The sequence below is a fragment of the Mixophyes fleayi genome, chromosome 4 (assembly GCF_038048845.1).
Source record: "Mixophyes fleayi isolate aMixFle1 chromosome 4, aMixFle1.hap1, whole genome shotgun sequence".
Taxonomy (NCBI): Eukaryota; Metazoa; Chordata; class Amphibia; order Anura; family Limnodynastidae; genus Mixophyes; species Mixophyes fleayi.
The window spans coordinates 120856181-120880234 of NC_134405.1; the positions used below are offsets into that span (position 1 = coordinate 120856181).

At 36.5% G+C, this 24054-nt stretch overlaps 1 protein-coding gene across 1 annotated transcript in view; it reads left to right on the top strand.

Moving 5' to 3' along the window:
* ENTREP2 (endosomal transmembrane epsin interactor 2) overlaps window positions 1-24054 on the top strand; it is a 649682-nt gene that overhangs the window by 375425 nt on the left and 250203 nt on the right. The window contains exon 3 of the mRNA XM_075208108.1: window positions 21663-21773. Coding sequence (XP_075064209.1) covers window positions 21663-21773 — 111 coding nt within the window. The remainder of the gene's footprint in view (window positions 1-21662; window positions 21774-24054) is intronic.

Sequence of the window (24054 nt, forward strand, 5' to 3'; positions counted from 1 at the left end):
TTATTCCTCACGCTGCAGTGCAAATGGAAACAGTTTACATAGTATACTGCACAGGAGTGGACATGGTTACATAGCTCTCATTATGCTGATTGGGCACGATACTTTGACAGTGATTGGCCATCACATGATAAAAGCGATTGTTACATCTACTCTGAACTCCTGCAAGGTAGTTGTTTTATAAGGAGCTAGCTAAGGAGAACTGTCAGTCTGGGAAAGTATTGTGTATCCCATGAAAGGTGCAGCGATCAAGAGCAATCAGTGTTTAGAAAAAAGCAAAATATGGGCACCTTTCGAGAGTAGCCATAGAAAATGGCTTTATATGAATGCCTCTCAAAACCTACAAGTGGATCTTTAAAATACATTTTATTCTGAAGATTATTTAGCTATACAAGTTCAAAACATCTCTCAATAAAATAACTGTTTTATGAGCAATTTTATTATTTATTTTTTTAAATAATTCCTATTACTATATAACCACTGGTGCTGTACCAACTAGACCCTTTATTTACCTTTTCATGAGGTGAGGCATCTGCATGCTTTATGATTACATTATAAATAAACTATGATAAATAAAATTATATCAAAACTATAAGAAACGTTGACAACTCCTAACTGTCTTTTTAAAATACATATTGAAATATACTACATATATTTAAATGTAGAGCTTAGATGCATTTGTTCCACGAATGTACACAGTAAAAGAGGCATGAATGAAAAAGTGCATTAACGTGTATATGTTCAGTCGGATGCACCACCCGATGAGTCTAGCTGTACATCACTAATGTATGTGCCAGGCTTTACGTCAGCAGTAACAAGTGTGTACACGCTTTTGGACAGCATGGGGAAAGCATAGGGATAGCATAGAGATGTGGCTTGACAGTGTTAGTAGTAAATGCAAATCTCGTTACCTTATTTGTGCACCGAATACTATTGTAATGAAGTGTCATATACACAAGAGAGAATAGTGTCTTCAAAGTTATTAATAACTGCAAAAGTCAAATTTACCATATGAAATATCATTAAATGCAAATTAAATGAGGTTCAATTAAACACAAACTCCTCTTATTTTCCCCTTTAAAAATCTGCAGCTTCATATAACATAGGAGCCACACTAATGAGCTTGGGGGTCAATCTTCAATCAACCAATCAGAAGTGGCTAGCTAATGCTACTGTCATCCTCACTGCAGATGTACAATTATTAATAAAAAATATTGGCACCTTTTCACTTTTTTTCAAATAACTCATAATTAAACATAAAGTGAATTTAACAACAATATATGGTCACCACAATTTTTTCTCTGTTAATATACAGAACCATTGTTTTTTAATCTGTATTTAATACAGTTTATCTTTTTAAATCAGAAAAATTTAAAGAAATTTCATTGACAAAATTACACTTCATAGTCGGTAAGCCACTCTTTGGTCCAAATAACTGCAATCAACAACTTCCTATAGTCACAGATGAGTTTCCTGCACATCACTACTGGCAGTTTGGTCTCCTCTATTTCTGCAAACTGCTCCAGATCTCCCAGATGTGAAGATTTTGTATTTTTACAGTTACTCTTGATTGTAAACACATGTTCTAGCATTCTAGTATGCATACTCGACCATTATCACTATCACTGGGCACTTATACCAGACCTGTACCTGGTGCAAGTGATACGACAGAAAAACACGCACCTTTGAGATGTACAAAGCTTGAATCGGATGCTGCTGCATCCGCTCGAACTTTGAGTGCCCTTACTGTACAATTCCGCTCCTCGTTTCACCCATGAATTCATAGGCTGTAGTAAGGGCCCTTTGCGCTGAAATGGACATTGCTGGGTTCTCTGGTGTATGGTTTGTTTCTGGGCATGCGCAGGGCGATTTTATGCAGAATACAGCACGTATGGTCATTTACATGCCTTAATGAATCAGTGAATATTTTTTATATTGTAGGCACCTGATACTCACCCAAGTTGAGTTTCATTCTAAAGGGAAGGATAATCACCTGCTTGAAATCTAATTATTTCTAACTACTGCTAAAAAACTTTGTCCACCACATTTAGGGATTTCTGTGTGAAATAAACTACAACTTGAGACATGTTTCTTCTTTTAGTGTATTCCACTGCAAACCAAGGAAATACATATGTGGACACCAACATTTTTAAATTTACCAATTTTCTTACCGAAAATTGCATTTTCGATGTGCATTCACATTTTTGTAACTGACCTTCAGAACACATATTAACGCTAACATTAATAATTCCAATGCCAATAAATAAGCTTTAAATGTTTTGTGGAAGTGACTTAATTAATAACACATAATTATTTCATTATTACTTCAAAAGGGGCCATTTTTTACAGTCTGTGAACAATGGGGAAGTGTTCACTGAACAGTCTGTGGAAAGGACTCTGTCCGGACCTTCCCCGTAATCTTTTAAATGCAGTATAAGCTATAGCCTAATGTTTCTTATCTCTGTTTCTGCAGTTATATAAACCTTATGCACAGAACAATTGCTTATGATGACGCAATAGTTTAACAATGATTTAAGTTAAAGTATTTAGAGAAGCATAAGAAATGAGGTGTTCATGCTGTGGAACCTTAGCAGTAATGTATCTCCATGGAAAAGATTGAAACAATAGATTGCTAACATTGTTAACATTGTTGAAATAAACGTCTAGCGTCGGTAGAATTATGGAGAAGAGATAAGTTCATTCATTGTGCAGTTTGTGAGCATAGCATGGTAGTCCCACAGAAGCATTGTGCTCTGCTTTGTGTAGTTATCACGGAACACGACATTTTTATGTGATTGATTGAAGTGGGGACTGAAAAGCATGATTGATTGACAAGAGGGATATTGAATTTTTCAATGAGCCTGTCACATCCAACAAGTCCACAGGTTTTTATGTGCTGTTCAAAGGGCTCATGATACGAATGCTCTGTGCTTCCAAGAAGTGCACCACCGAGGGCGTTTGTCTCGCTCAGAACACATCTGACAGTAGCTTTACCCAAATGTGTAATTTATAGGAAAAGCAGCTCACATACGAAAATTGTGCTAATGTGTATTAATTATGTCTGTTTGCTGCTGGCTCTCTTTTCTGTCGCTGCGCAGTGGAAGCACACCTACACAATACAGAAAGAGATTTACATTGACATTGTGTTATTTGTTAAAGCAACATCCTAGCTGCTTTAACTTTATTCTGATTTGAAAATCAGGTGCTGTCATTAGTTGTTATGTGCAGACTATTAAAAGACTTTCTAATGGGTGATTGATGCATGACAGCAAAAATATTCCTATTAATGTCATTGCAGCTGGTATACAGTGTTATTTCCTTTCATTAGCCTTGTGAGTCTGTTATGTAGGTATTTTTTTTGCCACTACTTCTAACAGCCCTACAGAAATTTTGAACATGTGACAATCGTTTTTTAATGCTATTATTGAACTAGGAAACAAGAGGAGGCATTTTACATTTACTTAACAAAACATTAATAGCTGCTTATATAAATGGAACAGTGCTGCTCACCATCCCCAGTCCTGAAATAATGGATGATGGATAGATTATTATTAGTAGTGTTGTAATATAGAGTGTTTGTGATTTAATACCACCTGCTCTTGTGTAATGAGATGGTATTTATACAGGCAAATATGTGACTTTGTGGATGCACATACATTTTAGTAGAACTATGGGAGTATCAGGGATGGTCATAGAGATAATTAGTTTTGTGTATGCTTTCTGCTTTCTCACAAAAGTCCAAATTCAAACAGCATACAGACTCTGGTGTCTACGTGAGTTAAAAAGAGTTGACAGCCTTTTTTTTTAGAGTTACCAGGCTTTTTCTAAACTTAATCCAATATTAGATCAAATTCATCGTAATGCTAATTTTCAGTGGGAAACAGATTACACACCTACATGGGTGCATCCAAAATTTCTGGCTTCCAAGATGGATTGTGGCCCTCTGGAATAAGGGTTTGGTTTTGTGATTTTTAGTTTTTTTTATTAATGGGTCAGGCATAGTCTGGGTGGGTCTATTATAAGTTACCTGATTTTTCAGATGGAACTGTTGTGAGGAATGTGCATGTATTGTGATATACAAGTGCACTGTAAACCTGACAAACCAGAAATATGAATGAAATACAACTATGTTTCCTTATTTCCCCAAGTTACTTCATAACAAATCAAAGCTGACTTGGTAAGTTAAATGATCATACATAGAGGTCAGTTAAAACTAGAGATGCTCACTGACCCCCGTGAACTGGTTTTGGTTTTGGATCTGGATTAGCTTTGTGTTTTGGTTTTGGCAAAACCGCCCACGTGTGTTTTCGTTTTGGCTTTGGATATTTTAGAAAAAATCCTAAAATATGCTAAAATCACCAAATTTTGCTCTTTTTGTTTTACCACATTATTATTAACCTCAATAACACTAATTTCAAATCATTTGTAGTCAATTTTGACCACCTCACAGATCACAATATTATTTTTACACACTTTTGGACAAATACTGCAGTGACCTGGCTGGATGGTAAGCAACAGAGCAATGGCACAAACACACGGCAGTTCCTAGCACATCTAGGACACACTGGCACACAACAGTGGCAGAAAAGAAAAATGGTGCAAGATGGAATTGTCCTTGGGCCCTCCCTCCCTCACCCCCACCGCTATGTTGGATCTTAAAAAGGAATCCAAAAATCGCGAGTTCCGAGATCTGACGACGTAACAATGATATTTTGCCTCGGATCTGCTAAATTCAGGTATGTTCGGTTCTCGGGTAACCGAGCCTGAGCATCTCTAGTTAAAATCTGGCACAGAGCAAGAATGCAATACCCCTATCTGTATTTATTTTAAAATGCAACATTCAGACACTCCTAAGCAAAAAAGTGTGTGTGTGTGTGTGTGTGTGATGTGTGTATGTGTGCGTGTGTGTGTGCATGTGTGTGTTTGTGTATATGTGTGTTTAGGTACATATGGCTATACAATTTGGCTGCTAAATTTAAACTGGCGGTTTAGTGATAAATGATCAAACTCATCTGTTCCCTGAAAACCTCTTAACAAACAAGATCACTCCAAATACAGGATCACATTAAAATATAAACCTAGAAAGACCAAATGGATATAGTAGCCTTAAAGTTTCAGCTCCTCTAAGCATTTATAAAGACAAATACATTACCAATGTATTTAAATTGGCTATTCCAGGTTTATACGCATACTGTTCTCTGTAGGAGACCACACTGATTTGATGGCTTTATTGCCTATTGATAATCATTTACGGTTTATGTGTCTTGCAGGCCTCCAACATATTTAGAGTAAGCAAGAAATTGTGTCAGGTTAACTAGTAGAAAAATTGCTTGCTAGTAACAACAGATGGCAGCTGTAGAGGTGGCGATGTATTATGCGGTAGATTATGTTCCTTAAGACAAAACCAAAACTTTTTATGAGACTGAAAACTAAGCATGAACGTTAAACAAATAAATTAGAATAATATTGTAATGCCAGAGTATGAATCAATAGGTATTTCTGTACAATTCTCACTACAGACAGTAATAACTTGCAGCTTGAATCTCAGCCATAAGGCGCTCAATTGTTTCAAGGAAAGTGTGGATCAGTTCTGGGCTAATAGGGTCCCTAGGATATCTCATTACATGAGCCAACTAAATAAACATTATTGATATATATATATATATATATATATGTATCTCACGAAAATTTATACTCAAAATGCCCATTATTACACAAATTGTAGCATATTCAGGATGGATTTTCACAGTGGAAAAATTTAGTCTTAGCCATGTTTTCTGTTTTCAAATCTGCAAGTGGAACCAGGTGAGGCTCTGACTGTGCTGTGGATCCACTAACAACTTTACAGGCCAGTTTGAGTTTGATGGTGATGCCAAATAACCTCATAAAAGTGTGACAAGTCTTTTTATCTGTACTTACTAGCTCAATATTATAATAAATCTAAGGCTGTAACTTTGTAGAGCAATGTGTTCACCTCTGCAGAAATAATACAGATTAACGTAGTTGTATTTGATGCTCCTTTCTCCCACATTGATTCCTTCTATCGGGTTCAGAGAACTGTTGACCACTTCTAGGCAGAGATCTGGAGGGGTAGCAGTCTGGGGTTCAGGAGGCATAAACCTTGCAGGTGCAGGATGTCTGGTACAAATATATGCAGTAATGATAATAATGATCAGCGGCACTATCTAGCTGCTTCTGAGCTCTTGATCCAGCCTGTTTCATTTAATTTGTATGTGGTTTGTAAACCAGCCCTTTGGTTTTTAAACCAGCCCCCCACGTGAGAGGTGTGCCTTTGATATTGCATTTCAGTACTGTTTGAAGCAACAATGTTAGTGTATTACTTGCAAACATGAAACCCATGAGTGCCAACTCATGCAAACTTAAACATTTTAACCAAATTCTGAACTAATACCTCATACTTTCATTTTCATAGAGCTATAAACATTTGTAATAGTAAGGATATGCACTGACAACAACTGTGCTTTTTGTTTGTATACATAAAGGACATTTATATTGCCATGCAGCATGTACCCTGGACAGTATATGATTAACCTAGTCCACGTTTATTCTTTTCTGTTTTGCTTCTGAATGACTGTTTGCAGATTGACTTCCAGCTGTTAGCACTTCATTCACAAGCATTGCGGCTCTATTAGATCAATTAATTAAATTAATTAGCGGCCATCTTTTCACATTGCTTAATTGTCATTTCCATATGGACTGCTGCTGGAAAGATGACTTTCACTGAACGTTTAAAGGGATAATAATCGAGTATGTAGGTGTTGTATTTCATTACATTATATACCTGGTAAATCCAACATTTGCTTTTTTTAATAATTGCGTATTTGACTGTGTTATCCTATATGTATGAAACATAATATAGTATTAAAACATGTTTTTTTATTACATTATTAGATTGTATAGAAATAGGGTAATGCTATCTCTGCATTGAGTACCAACACATATGCCTAATGCCGTCGTATCCTACTGGTGTACAGATACACATTGGTATGCCTGGTATATGCTTGGCGTAAGTAGTACTGATTTTGAGTTGCTCACTTCGCAATATGTGACCCACTAAATACAAACACAAGTATGCTTGTCTTGTGTGCGTCTTTTCCAATGTGCAGCAAAGAACATGTGCTGCTACCTCTAAATGAGCCCCGTTGTGACACCAAGGACTCCTTCCTGAATCTGTGGACATTCACTCCTGTGATGGTTTTTAGGAAAAGGATGAACCATTTCCTTCCATTTTCTCTTCACCTCCTTTATTTATTAGGAGTAGTTTTATATAGCTCCTACATATCACGCAGCACTCCGCAGAGAATATGTAATCATTTATATCAGTCGCTGTCCATGTGGAGCTTACACTCTATATTACATATCACACTTCTCATATATCTCTGCTTTCACTCTTTTCTCCATTGGGTGAGGGTGTTGACTATATTGTTCATTTGCAGCTTTTGCCATTCCTTTCTGAATGTTTATGTATATATTTATTTATATGTATTTTACCAATAACTGGAAGCTTTTTTTAATAGCTCAATTCCCAATATTCCAATGTAGATTGAATTTATTTATCGTTGCATTTATTGATTTGTAATCTGGTAAAATTTGTTTCTTTTATGAAATAGAAATATATATTGTACAATTGTTATGTATTATTACTTTAGCTATATTTCTTTTATATTAATTTTCAATTATTATATTAAATATGTAGTCATTTTAATGGTTTATTGAACATAAATGATTTCTGTCTTAAATATACTATTGTTACACCAGTGCAATTGTGTTATTTTAGGATTGTTCCTTGCCATGTTATGGTGAATTATAAATTTTTTGCACTTTAAGTGGCCCTAGTTTTAAGAGAATAACAGTTTTAGGCATATACAGAATAAATTGTAACTAGCTTTTTGCCATTAATGTGATATTTTACGCACTAAGCACAGGTTGGCGTGGTAGATTTTCTTCTTAATAAAACACTGCAATCTTATTTAATATTTCAGCAGCCCCAATCTTGATAGCTAGATGGAAAGAGTAGCTTGGTGATTAAATGCACTGACTGAATGATAATGACACTGAGGTGCTTGCTGGAGACCCTGGTTTCAATCCAGTTTTTCCTCTGTGTCTTTGATATTTAACCAGGTTTATTTCTGTAGCTCTTTGTCTTTATACAATACTATACTACAGTTTTATCTATATAATCACAAGATGCATGTAGCACTAGTACGTTACAGAGAAAAAAAAAAAAAATATATATATATATATATACATATATATATATACATAAATAGTTATATGTATAAATATATATACATATATATATATATATATATATATATATATATATATATATATATATATATACACATATATATATGTGTATATATATATATATATATATATATATATATATATATATAAACTAAAATATTTTAATATCCATATATTCATTCCTTTATATTTAGGGAAAGTAAATCTTGTTTTGATCACACACACCATACTTTAAACCCTACAGCAGGGGTCTGGCACACTTTTATCCAGCACGCCAGAGCTCCGCTGCTTCCTCACTAAAGCAGCCGAAGCTGGCTGAAACTAGGGGCATAACATGAACGTTCCGCCCATCTTTGGCTGCTTTAGTGAAGCAGCTGCCAGTCCCAGATCCCAGACGTGTGTGCTGATGCCAGAGGTGAGTAGCAATAGTTGTAAGTTTGAAATTTAACTGGGATCAGAACTGTATAGCAGTATATGAACTGGGGGCACAACTATGTGGCATAATATGAATTGGGGGCACAACTATGAGGCATAATAGGAACTGGGGCCACAACTATGGGGCATGATATGATTTAGATGCACCAATGTGTGACATAATACAAATTGGGAGCACAACTATGCAGCCTAATATGAAATCTGGGCACAAATATGTGGTATAATATGAACTGGGGCTCTACTATGTGGCACATTACGGATTGTGTACACTACTGTGTGGTATAGTACAAACTGGGTGCACTACTCTGTGGCATGATATGAATTGAGGGTAATACTATGTGACATAATTTAAAATGGGGGAACTACAGTGTGGCACAACATGAATGTTTATTTATTGGTCCCATTACGATTAATAGTATGATGACCTTAGCATCATAAAATAAGACATATTGAAATGTTTTTGTGTATATATATATTTATATATATATATATATATATATATATATATATATATATATATTTATATATATATATATATATATATATATAACTGGCACACCTGGCTTGAACTAGATTTTATCCGGCACACTGATATAAAAAGAAGACATGCTCTATGTAATGCAGAGCTGGTGTGGAGAGTGACAGATTCATATTACACCTGCGTTGCAGTAGTGTGATAAGGGGTAAGGAACTGTTAAGCTGGGTACACTCTATAGTAATTTCATCTTAGTATTGTGCAGATCACACAATAAACAACCGTTTGGTCAGATATTGCATTAATGTGTATTCTCCTGCGATTAGGTTTTACCATCCCAAATTTGGTTTTCTAAACTTCCTATAAATCCCGATTATAGAAGGAACAATTTTGGGCAAATGTGGCAGCGTGTATGCACTCACGAGCAGCAGTGTAGACATCTCTATAGAGTGTACAGAGTCACTATCTATTCAGCAGATGATTATGACAGATGAAGGGCACAGATCTGAAGGTAAATCGTGTAGGTGTGTACATATAAATCTGCATGCTCATCGGAACTTTCAGTCATTGGTAAAATCGTTACAGATATCAGTCATTTTCTGTAGTGTGTACCCAGTGAAGTGCTCAAAAGAATAAGTTTACATATCATGTTTTACACTATTTTAGGATAACCTAATCTGACCTAGAAGAAGTATTAAAATACTTTTAATTTGACTGAAGTGGGCTGGTATAGGATAGTATGCTATATTACTGCTTTTATTGTAAAACTATTCCACTCACTTATCATTTTCCATACTGCTACTTCTAAATTTCCACTGCTACCACTGGTACTAGGCATATTTCAGAAAATCTCTCCTTAATGTAAAAATATATAATATCTTCAATCACTCTAAAGCTGGGTACACATCTATGGAATTATTGTGCAGGTCACAGTTCACGACCATTTGATCACATATTACAAGAGTGTGTATGCCCCTACAATCATGTTTTATCATACCAAAACACATCGCATCTGTTGACTTGGTTTTCTAAACTTACTGAAAATCACAATCAATGCTGGAATGATTTCGGGTAAATTTGGAAGTGTGTATGCACTCACAGGCAGCAGCGTAGGCAGATATCTGTGTGTATAGAGTCACAATCTTTTCAGCAGGTGGTTATAAGAGATGAAGATCACAGATCTGAAGGTAAATTGTGTAGGTGTGTATGTTTGACTCGGCATAAGCATCAGGGCTTTCACTCATTGGTGAAATTGCTACAGAAATTGCATCTGAAGTAAGATTGCATAGGTGCATACCTAGCTTAAATCTACATGTATTTTGTAACAAAATAATATATTGGGAACATTAATAAAAACTGGTGCACTAGAAAACAGTGTTGTAAGACACAAGAGCCAACTAGACTCTAAGGATGCGATTCAATTGTCCGTGAAGTGCCACCGGACACTATGATGTCCAGCTGTGCACATTGATTACGGTAAGGAATCTCCGCTCACCCCATAAAGGTGCAAGGAAAATTGAGCTGAGATTTCATCCTCAACATCGGCAAGATCTGTCTCCATGGATTGTTTCGGAGACACATCACACTGTATTGAATCTCCCCCTAATTGTCACTTATCATGTAATTTAATGAATAAAAAGAACCAATATAGTGATTACTATGGATGACAGCACATTTTACTTGTCAATCATGATCCTTTACCAAAACAAAATCTAGAAAGGAAATCTGACCTAGGCCCCTATTTCCCATTGCTTGGAAATACCAAAGATTTTCTATCACCACTTAATGCAGGGATTGAAAATTTTCCATCTCCACAATTTACAATTAACATTTCACCAGAGCAGCAGAGAGTGATACTCAGTAAACTGGTGATAATGGCTGGCAGTGACTATGCTGAGCCTATTGCTTTGCCAGACCAGTGTGGATGCAAATGCGCATGCGTGAGTTGTCTTGTCGGTTCACACGTGAGCAGTTTAACTGAAAACCCAGACTTGGGCTTCCAGTTTCACTGTCAATAGGGGAAAAACATCTGAGGGATTTCCAGAAATAGTATAACACTGATACACATGGAAATCTGATTGTAGATTGTAATGTACCGTGATGGGGTGTGGCGGGTCAGGGGTACTACAGTGCTGAGATTAGACATATAGATGCCACTTACAGCCAAAAAGTAAGGAATACCAATGACGTGAAATCCATTGCAGAATAGTTTTACATGAAAATAAACATAATAAGCTGGGTGTAATGGAATAAGATAACTGTGATCTAATGGTAGCTGGGTGTGAGTGTTTGTTGTTTAAAGCCACAGGCCAGCACAAGGGATCTGACATCTGTGGAAAAAACAATTACCAGTTCCAAAACAAGACTGCACCCTGCTTACAGGGATACATGGAAGTCTTATAAAATAGTACAGTAGGTCTAGGATTAAAGAAACCACGTGGGTTTTGGTTTAGTTGAAAACAAAGAATGCATTTTCATTTTAGTAAATTAAAAATTATTTATTTTAAATAAAAAATAATTAACAGTAGTCCCCTTTTAAGTTGAGTTCATCAGTCAGAAGCTTTATTAAGCTATTGAATATAGGGTTTAATAATTCAATTTTCCTGAATCATAGGAATCATTTGTGGAGCATACTGGATGCACAACGCAAATTACTTTTGCTTTGTGTGATGGCCTTTGAAGTATGTAAATTCCTTTATGTTTGCAGGGAGGCAGAAAAGTCTGAAGTTCGTGTCTGGCGCACTGTTTGAGTTGTCTTTAGTACATGTTTGAAGATTTTATTATCATTGGTCATATTACACCTAGAAATGCAGTTCGCCATTGCAGCTGCAAGATGCAAAATGAATCCCATTAGAATTACAGGATTAGACTCTACTTCTGCCAGCTCCGAATACAACATTTAAGTGTTGTTGAAGCGTGAAAATGGCAGTGAGTCCTTCTAAAAAGCATGCAATGCCCAAAATTCTCCCATACCATCCCTTTCTTTCACTGTAATATTCTTGCTCTGCAAAATATCTCTGGGCCTGATTCATTAAGGAACTTAGGCAAGAATTTGAGTAAGTTTTCTTAAGTTTTCTGGACAAAACCATGTTGCAATGCAAGGGGTGTAAATTAGTTTATTATTTTGCACATAAGTTAAATACTGGCTGTTTTTTCATGTAGCACATAAATGTCAACTTTAAATTTCAGTGTACAAATAAGCTATCAAGTATTTGTGTGCTACATGAAAAAACAGTCAGTATTTAACTTATGTCACTTCTGCCTTACAGCACCTGGGTCATGAGTTCAACTCCCGACCATGGCCATATCTATGAGGAGTTTCTATGTTCTCCCTGTGTTTGCGTGGGTTTACTCTGGGTGCTCCAGTTTCCTCCCACACTCCAAAAACATACTGATAGGTTAATTGGCTGCTAACAAATTGACCCTAGTGTGTGTGTGTGTCTGTGTGTGTGTGTTAGGGAATTTAGACTGTAAGCCCCAATGGGGCAGGGACTGATATGAGTGAGTTCTCTGTACAGCGCTGCAGATTAGTGGTGCTATATAAATAAATGGTGATGATGATGATGTGCAAAATAATAAACTAATTTACACCTATTGCATTGACATGGTTTTGTCCAGAAAACTTAAGTAAGAAAACTTACTCAAATTCTTGCCTAAGTTCCTCAATATATCAGGCCCTATATCTCTACAAATATAGTGCCTCGTTCAGTAAGGAAGGTTAAGCAAGAAATTGAGTAAGTTTTCTTACTTAAGTTTTCTGGACAAGACCATTTTGCAATGCAAGGAAAATACTGTCTGTTTTTTCATGTAGCCCACTAATACTTGCTTATTTGTATACTTCAATTTAAGGTTGATCTAGGAAAAAAAGGCAGTATTTTCCTTATGTGCAATATAATAAACTAATATGCACCCTTTGCATTGTAGCATGGTTTTGTCCAGGAGAAAACTTAAGTAAAAAAAAAAAGAGTACTTTCCTTAATGAATTAGGCCCATCATGTGCATGCTTCATGCATAACAAGGAACGCCCTTATCTGCCCCTCTCTTCTCATCAGTTGGAGCAAACAACTACTGCTCCACAAATGCTGCCATCTTGCTCAGCACAATAGTGCTCTATGGCACAGATATAGGCACAACATGATGTCACCAAAGAGGATAATTCACTACACTTGTCCATTTTGCACTTTGTAAATGAGTCCAATTGAAACATCACAAAAACCACATTTGTTCTTGGATGAAAGAGAGAGACTTTAATAAACTAATGTCTTTATTTTACAGCAGAATGATTCATGGTATAATCTCATAGTATTCCATCATGCATAAAACGTACAGTAGCTGTTGTCTGACACTGTCCCTGGTTATCTGAGCCGATCTTTTTTATTTATGTCTTATACACAACAAGTACAAATAGCTCACTCATATTTGTAAAATAGATCCAAGATATGGCCATAAACAAGTGCAGAACTCCTAACATTCCCAACTAGAAAATCAGAATAATCTTAAGACATTTCGTTAATCCACCCATGTTACATCCCTCTGTCATTGTGTCCATGGTGTTGAAAACAGGATCGCTGGGAGGTAAGCAAATACTCAGTATGCAATATTAAATGTGCTAATTTACTGATAACACAATCATGTTGAATGAAAAGGAATATGAATAATAAAACTCTAACACAAGGACAGTTATGGACTGAAGCACTGGTAAATATAGATATGATCATCAGACTTTTGGTAAAGGATACTTTTCAATAAAAGTCATTATGGCCATAAAATGATATGCCCAAAATAATGGACTGCAGAAAATCCTGGACAATGCCGTGCAGTCTAACCAGAAAATGCATTGGCAGAATGATTCCTATTCTCTGTAGCCAGGTGAGCACTACAACAGCAAAAACACAATAAAATATTATGCTACTTGTAAAAGAAATGCCAAGTTCTATCTGGCATGCATATAAAAATTGTGCCATTATCCCTGCCAATGGTCCAAATACATAACATTTAGGGACATTGGGTAGAAATGCATTGGCAGGCAGCAGTGACAACCATCCTCTCATTCAGCTGGCAAAATATTACGTTTTTGTCTCGTGTGCCTCTTGCAGGATATGCCCCAGTTTAGATCCAAATAATAATAAAAATATATTTGATTGACCAGATGGCTCTTTTTCTTTTTGCTTTTATTTTGAGCTTTTAGTGTTTTCCAGTTTCAGTATCAGGAGATTTTAGTACTAAAGTGGAACAGTAGTCTTTGTAGTTGCTCTCCAGTCTTTCTTTGTGAGCATAATTTGACCCAATATTTTATGAACTCTTCTAATATCCCATATGTTTAATTCTTTGTGTATGGCATCTGGAATGCACTTACTCCAGAACACAATGCCAAAAAGCTAAAGGTCCACATTACCAACATCTGGAAATCCACAACTATGTGGCAGCAATGAGATGTCCATATGGTCTTTGGATTGTGTCTTGCATATAAATAAACCTGTGTGATGAGTTATTGTGTTTTTAGAGTGCGCTTGTGGCACACAATAGGACTGGTCAACACTATTCATATGCTTGGGGAGGAGCATTTTTAACAGTAATTGTTGTCATAGATTTCTAAGTACATGGTGCAATGTTAGTAACCAATATAATATATAATGTTGTAGTTTATGGCAATAAATCAAATTTCCCAATCACTACTAAACAGAGTAGCAATTATCTCTGTAATTTGCCATTAGAATCTCGTTTAGCATCCGAGCGATATTCAACTGCCTCAGCGATACTGACCCGGAACAGTAAGGGTTAACCTACCATTTTGCCAAGCCAGTCTGAAGGGATCTGTCCATGTGTGACCCTAGCAGACTCCAGTCTGAAGGGATCTGTCCATATGTGACCCTAGCAGACTCTACGGATGAACTGAATGAGAAAGCTACAGCCAATGAAATCTGATTGTGAGCCCTTGATGTATAAGGCAATAGATATTTTCACTGTTTAATAAATAGACCCCTAGGCTACTATGTTAGACCGACATCTACATTTTTGAAGACGCAAACATCTTTAGTTTTAGAATGGTTTTGTTTAAAGGGACAGCCACCTTCAGATAACTTTGCTTTGATTTGCTTGTACATGATAAGCGATAGTTACTTATTACTTTGCTTCATCTGATTGTCTTATTTCTGGTTTTATTAGCCATAACTGTACATCAACAGGCAGACGTGTTTACTTTTTTCACCCTGGGATATGATAAAAAGCAGTTCTCTAGATACAATTGTAGATGATGAAGAGAGCGCAGCAGAGCAAAGAGTACAAGCATAAAATATAAAGCAAAATATGTGGTTACAGTTACAGGGTGGCAGGTACACGCCGATAGCTTAGTCCTCAGAAGTCAGTAATGTGTTTACCAGGAAACGAGTTTGAAAAGTCTTTTGACATTTCTAAGTCTTGGCAGCAACTACCCCAGCTAATCACCTGCCCATGTAACTTTATTTCCCCCTAACCTGACTAGCCATCTAGTGGAATTAGTATAAAACTTTCTGTATAACCTTAGATTGAATTATTGCCACAATGAAGGTAAAGTGGCCCACCCTTCTGTACACTATGTGTAATAAGGTATGTGTAGCAAGATTGCTTTTAGGAAGCTGACAGCATTATGCTTAAACTTATTCTGATTTATTAAGATATGTGTATCAGTTTATTTATATAGCACAATTGGGTACACATTTTGCAAAATATTCAATACAGTGCAGCTGTAATCAATGTATGATAACAAGTACAAATTTGTCAATAGACAGGTGAAATCATATAATAATAATAATAATGTAATAATAATAATAATAATATAATACTCATATATAATGGTGATGTAACAATGACTGCAGTAATTGCATTGTAACCAAAATTAGCCGTTTTGTGTTTTGTACCTTTCGTATTACCAATGAAAAAATGCATTTACTACCTACAACCCTTTTACCAGTAGAGGTTTGTTCACTGCTAATAAAAAGAAAACTTAGTACAGTTATAGGGATTATGCTTTAAACTGCACATATGTACCTGCTCATTGTTAATACCGTAGTTTAAGATATGGGCTTTTAGCAAGACTCTTGCACGTGTCATTGATTTACTAGCCAATGTAAAACATTCTTTTTAAATACAATGGTTAAACAATTCCTCCGTTTCTCAAATGAATCCGCCTACATAACTGTTCTTTCACATCATAATGAAATACAGCGGAGTCCTAGGATAGTTCTGTAGGTGGCATGAAGCAAATTAGACCTAATTTATAACTTTCCTTTACAAAGACGGCTACACAATTAAAATAGATGTATTAGCATGAGGCACCTTTTATAATTCAGTTCAGATTGGCACAGAACTTTGACATTACGTTATTTTATTACAATCCACAAATGATACGATTTGGAAGCTACAGGTAGAATGGGGGAGAAAGCCTTGTGTTGGCAGCCTGCCACCTGGTTAATGGCAGCCTACGTAAAAACCATCAAGGAAAGAAAGTCCATAAAAGGAGAAGAAGCCTTTGTTCATAATTATCAAGGAGGAATGCACATATTTAATAAAGAAAGGATAGTTTTAGGTCACATAGCAAAAAAACTTTTCTCCAGTACTATAACCAATAAATTGCAGGTATATAATTTTTAGCATTGCAATGGTTATTAATATGCAGTTTGCCATCATTGTAAAATGCAATATCTGGCGAGTATACATTACGGTATATAGTAATAAGCAGTACTGCAAAGGAAAACCCCCAGCAGTAAGTAATGAGCTGTCATGGTCCAGATATAACAGCTAGATCAGGAGAAAGTGCTGTAATAAAATGAATTGGCCCTCCAGCAATGTATAATATATGTTTATTAAATAAATTATGAGCATCGAGGGGTGGGGTCCCTGGCTACTGAGTGCGAAGGGAGAGGTAAAAGTGAGATCGGGAAGACTGTCCTAAAAAACGTATCTGCCATATGACAATTACCCCTCTCTAATTACTATTACTCTTCTAAACACATAGGTTAAGAAAATCTTAATGAAGCAAAACACACATACGCCACTCCCTTGTTTAAAAATCATTTATACCTTCAGTCTGTAACTTGAGGGTCTATGTACTAAGCCGTGATGAGTATAAAAATCTAGAGAAAACAGCTGTTCTTTCCTAAGAAAGGCCATTACAGCTCTACATTCAATTTATCAAGGGGTTAAAGTAGGAGAAACCAGAGATTTCTCAAGTTAGCCTTAGCTTAACATGTCAATGGAGTCCATAGCCGCCCATCGATGCCGAAGAAGTCTCTGTGAATTCATCGACAGGTCCCATTGCTATGCGCATGCGCAACCTTAGCACAGCATGCGCAAAAGCACAAAGAGGTCAGATTCTTCATTTGCTGGCAGCATTGGGCTGCTGGTGAATGAGTTTTTAATTATCTTAAGGGAGGGGGTTTTGCCAGGGCTCACCAATGAGTAAATACCAGCGGTAGTACCTTTTGTATCTCTACGGTATGCAGCAATATAAAATTATACTTATTGGCGCCCACTAGACACCACTATGATAAATAGATCCCTTGATCTGAGATAATCTATGTGCTAATAGCACTTAATCCCACACACACAAGCACACCACCAGCAAGAAAAGGTTGATCCTCGATTTGATACCTTAATACAATGTAGTTTAAATGGAAAAAATATGTACAAACTAAAAAACAGTGACAAACGGAGTAAAAATGTCCCCTCAGATGTATTTTAATAGTAAGACGTTTAGTTTTATGTCAACTGAAGTCAAACTTGCCAACTTTTATAACCTTCCTTCTGTGGGAGACCCCAGACAGGAAGTCAGGTGACAAGTGCTGGAGGGGATGTGGTAAAGTCGTTGCATCACCATGGCTCCACTCCCTGCTATGTGATGGGGAGAGTCACGTCATCACATATCATGTGCCTGAAGATGCTATTTAAGCCCCGCCTCCGCCTGAAGCTGGAAAGGTGCCTACTCTTCCAGGAGTCTGGAAATTCTGTCAGAGTATTCATGTATGACTGAAGTACATTCATTATTTTAAGATGCAGCTTTTGTATGGCGAAGCTCTGTTTGTGGAGAGCTGAGTCTCTCTGAGGAGAGAGAGATGAGATAAGACACAATATATTTGTTTAGTGCACACTATTGTGTGTATGTACTTAGATTGGCAGGTAAATTACCTTCAGTGTGCCTCATACCTGAACTCCTGGGGATTGGGTAACACGGGTCCTTAAGATATCTTTATTGGGTCCGATTTAGCCCTATAATCTAATCTAATTGGAAATAAAAATTATACAGAATTGGGATTCTAATCTATGATTTATTTTATTTCACTAGAAAACTCTTTTGATCACTATATTTTGTTTAATACTTTTTGTTTTGTTTTGTTTTTTGTTTTTTAAAAAAAAGGATAAGTATGAGTCAATAAGACAATACTAAACTTTACGCCCCATTTATTGCCAGTTGCCAAATAATTTGCTGGTCTCATTAGATACCTCAGAAATGCTCTTTGTATTTTTAAGTAGTGTAAAACAGAAAAATATCCTTGTTAAGAATATGTAATTAAAATGTAGGGGCATTTTATTGTGTTTCATAAAGAAGAATGGAGATGACCAGAAATTCTATCCTCGACTAATATAAACTTTTTGATGATCCCTTTGTTAAAAAAAAAGAAAACTTAAATCTTTGAAAGACTGCAGTAACTCAATATGCATGAAAACCGATACCACAAGAAATGTTTCATATTCCATTGCATGTTCCAGAATATTACTATAAAATCAACGAAAAACAGATGCATTGCTTATTAATACTTCTTACAGCGCAAATGCTGTTATTTAGTATCAACCAGGACATGGGTCACATCTGTAGCTTGATATGAAATAGCAATTTAGCATCTCAGTCCATTACTGTAATGTGTGTAAGTTTAGACAGAGACACATGTAGGCTACAATTTAGTACAAAGACACGGAAAGCTCTTAGCAGTGGAAAAGGTTCTAAATTGGCTCTTTTGTCTTTTTCTGCTATTATAGCAATATTATAATATTAGGAAGGCATTTAGAGACATGAGATGCAAATGCATACATTTTCTCTTCTTACAAATGGAAATAAAGTAACCACACAAGAGCTGGAGACATAATGCAGTTTCATTGACACTTCATATCTAATAAAAACACCAAGAAAGGTGAAGGGAAAGAGATAGGTAATGTCTAGCTGTAAGTTGGGCCTGCATAGAAAGTACATTAATTCTTCAGTCATTTAATTACATCCCAGTGTTCAAAAGGCATGAAACGTTAGAAGTAGAGATGAATGATATTTTCAAAACTTTGCCTCATTCTGTATTAAACTTTGCACATTCCCACAATGGAAATTGTCCTTAAGTGTTTCTTGCAGTATTCCACCTTCAATCTTTGTAGCACCAGTAACACCCCTATAATTGTTTGGCCCTGACCTCTAAAATTGTATCAATGGAATTTCGCACCCCTGTGAATTGGCCTATTCTGTGGCAAAAATTTTGTTATCATCAATATAGCACCATTAATTCCACAGTGCTGTACAGAGAGCTCACATCAGTCCCTGCCCCACTGTAGGTTACAGTCTAAATCCCCTAACACTCACAAACACACACACACACACACACACACAAACGTTTGTGGAGTTTCAGACAACTCAGTGTAGGAATGGCAATAACTGTAAGGATCCTGTACTTTGGGGCTGGGATACATTTTCTCAGGACACTTTTTGTGTACCATTCCTCCCTAGTTCTGCATGGTCCTAAGCCCCTTGCTTCCTGTCTATATCAAAGAGGTATATTTATAATATCTACTAGGACAAGTCCATCAATCACCTTTTGCACATAACTATTTGTCACAATTGATACAATATTGCCTATTTATCAAATAGGGAAAAGCCCTAAACCCAGTGAAAACAGGAGATTTAGGACTTATCAGTATTTATAAAGCACACTGCCGATAAAAGCTTCCCAGTCCGACAAAGCATGGGTAAGCCTATTTAACATGGACAGTCGCAGTTCTCCTATCACTATTGATAGCCGGGGGTTATTGATTTCTTTCTTTCAGATTTTTTATTCTCGAAATTGGAAGTGGAAGCCGTCGTCTAGTCTTCCAGTTCGAGTTCACTTGCATGAGCCGACAAGCCAGCTTACGTATGTACAAAGGGACACTACAGTGGCCTGGTTAGCGGTAAGAGCCCTCTTACCACTGCCAGACAGTATTGCCAGGGAGCTACATCATTTTGCCAAAAGAAGATTTTCAATCTCTGCGATAAGCAGCGATACAAAATCTTCACTATGGACAAGTGTTAATAGAGCCCAAGTTTACTTAATCAAGATGAATGTCTGTTTTTGTCATTGCACAAATAAAATCTATGTAAAAGCACAAGACGGTAGTGTGCGCCTTATACAGACCAGATAAATCCTTCTAATATCTGTAATAATTTACAGTAAGGGGTGTTTTGTTCCTTATAATACACACTATTTCTTAATGAACACTGAAGTGATGACATGAAATCTTCTTGTTTGTAGTTTATAATTAATACCAGCCATAGACAAGGCAACCATAACTGAGGGGTGTATTTATTAAGCATTCAAGAGGCAAAATTGCCACGTAAACACCGGCAACAAGCAGCATTTTGCTATTTGAGAAAGGATTAACACAGAGATTTCTCCGGCCTTAACCCAATTAACCTCAAAGACATCTATGGGAATAGCAGCACTTAGTCAATTTATTGAGGTGCGCAAAAAGCAAAAAGTGATGTCATCTCAGGATGGTGTTACCTGTCTTCTATAATGTGATACAGCTGATGACTCTCCAGGCATCACCGGATACCTCCCTGTGGACATGCTGTGTGCATGCGCACAGTATTTCCGTCATACGCTGCAAGCATCAGGCTGCCGGTGAATAGCAAAAGATCTTTGTGGAAGAGCAGCCACAGCATGGTCATTATGCAATGCTGCGATTTGCATATGGACTGACACCACACAGTATTAATAAATAGACCCCTAAACCTGAAGTACAATGACCAAAAATAGTTAAAACATTAATATAATGATATTTATGTGGAAAAGGAACTGTTTAGGCAGTTTTAGGATAGCTAGCTTTTAGGATAGCTAGTCTTCTACTTGTCATGCTACGACAACCATCCAGACCCACGCAGATAAAGTAGCTAAGATATATAATCACCTTCTACAATAAGCCACAGTGCATATGTCACAAAATGGTTCATTTCAATGGCAAGGTGTGATAATGACCTCTCTAACTGAGCAGTAAGGTTAGCTAAGTACATCACTAAAACTGTTCCTCTCCTATAACTTTTGATGCAAAACTATATAAAATGTTATGTGCACATCCATTTTTATACTGTGTTTTTCCTTTGTTTGTATAAGTAATTTGCAATAATAGGTGGTTTTTTGTTACATGGTAATACAAGATAAATTTATTATTTTACTTAATGTTTGGATTTTTACTATTTGCCCTTTATTTTCAGATAACCTTTTTCATGCTGCTGTCTGCTGTGTGTGTCATGCTCAACTTGGCGGGTTCCATTCTGTCCTGTCAAAATGCTCAACTAGTCAGCTCTCTTGAAGGCTGTCGACTGGTAAGTACCTGCCGCGTAACCCATATTGACCTGAATATTGTATATATTTCCTGCACTATTAACTTTAAATCTGGAGAAAGAGTTGAAATATAGTAGTTCTGGCCAAACTGAAGAAAAGTGTAATATTTTATTTTTTCACAGTAATAAAGCATAACTGTCAACATTTTAAATATAGTCTACTGAACAACTGTTGCATTTTTGCCGCTGTTGAAATTATACTCTTAGAAGGTCATGTATACAGAATACTTTGCATAGCTAAGATACATAGGGGCCTATTTAATCAAGATCGTGTTTTTGTCCCGTTAATTATCATCTGTCATCGCAATGATGACAGATGACTTTTCGAGGCAATTTAATAGAGATGTGCACCGACCACTTTTCGTGTTTTGGGTTTTGGGTTCTGATTACCTTCAGGTTTTGGGTTCTAATGGGTTTTGCCAAAACACCCCCCTCAAGGTTTTGGGTTTTGGGTTTTGGGTTCTGATTTTTTTTTTAAAAAGCATAAAAACTGCTAAAATCCAGATTTATTTTTTTCACTCCTACGCTATTATTAACCTCAATAACATTCATTTCCACTCATTTCCAGTCTATTCTGAACACCTCACACCTCACAATATTGTTTTTAGGCCAAAAGGTTGCACCCAGGTAGCTGGATGACTAAGCTAAGCGTCACGTACATTAACCCACATGGTGCAATCATCCCTAATACATCTGCTAGAAGCCTTTTCAGGGCTGTTACTGCCTTACTTTTGTTTTCTGTATTGCTCTCTTTCTCCTCTATTTACATTATTACTTCCTTTTCCTTTTACACATCTTATAATATCTCAACATAATCTAAATTAATTTTGCTCTTTTCAAAACTTCTCAATTTATTTTTCTCTTTAAGATATCCTTTACTTTTGTAGTGAATTCATTTTTCTCCTTTTTTCCTTTTTTTGATCAATTAACTTCTACATCTTCTATGAATATTGTTCACTATATCTTTCTTCCTTCAGCAATCTGTGCTAATTACATTTTCATCTACTTACCTTTCTTATATTTTTCCTAAACTTCTTTTTAAATCCATTTCCTCTGTTTTCCTGCCCCCCTTCGTCTGATAGCGTTCAGTCTCAGGCTTCCATTCATAAACAATTCACATCTTCCCATAAACTAATCCGGATCTCGCGAGATCCGATGGCGGGATGATGATGTTTTGCCTCGTTCTGAGTTTTGCGTCGGACGGGAATCCCCGAACAGTGCTCGGATCCGGCTCGGATCGGCACTGTTCGGGGGTGTTCGGATTTCAAGAATCCGAATCCGCTCACCCCTACAATTTAATAAACAAGTCATGTTTGGACAGTGCATCTGTTAGGAGGTTGTTCCAGTGATTACTTTTTTGTTAATGAAGACTCTGGGTTCTGTTTTTTACTGCGCAGTTGCCATTTGCTGTAAACAGCGCAGGGGAGGCGATATATCTGATACTCCTGCATTGGCTTTTCTTAAATGAACATTTTGCTTAAAAATGCCAAAACTATGCAGAAAAAGCAGTTTACACATGGTTTAGGGCTTCATAAATAGTGATGTCACAATTGCACTGAAGTGACCATTAGTGAAAGGTATGAGGATCGCCATATACATGCAACATGTTTTGAGTCAAACTACATATATATGAGACTCTGTGGACATTCGTACCTATAGGTGATTTGCTGGACATTTCAAACCCTCCAGGAGAGTTCCTGTACCTTTATGTGATGGGAATTACAATAAGCACTCATGTAACACAGAAGACAACAAATTAACAACAGAAATACAATAACATGCAGTACTAACAGAAATACAATATCCTGCCTCTTGTGAGTAATGTCAGGAGAAATGTGTTGTGCAAGAACAACTGTGTCCAGTAGATAAATGAGGTAAGACACCCAAAGCCTCTGTGGTTTATATTCAGTGTATTGGCCAGGTACCAACCAATAACAAATTTGAAGTCTTTTAAACAGTAGGCCATCACTCTATATTTCACTCATTTCCTTTCCTATTCCTTACATTCTTTATAGCATACTTTGTTTAGAAAAAGTTTTATTGCCTATAGATTGAGCCAGGGTACTGCACATCTGAATTGTATTTTCCTTCTTCTTTATACGTACAGTGGAAATTGGGTGTTTGCCTATTCAAAAATAGGTAACTGTGATGTAGCAAAGATTCTCTCAGCCTAGACACAAACTATGGTTTAACTGGTCAGTTGATAAGACGTTACTAGCCAGAATTATTGATCATCCATTAAAGTGTACCAGTTTCTATGATT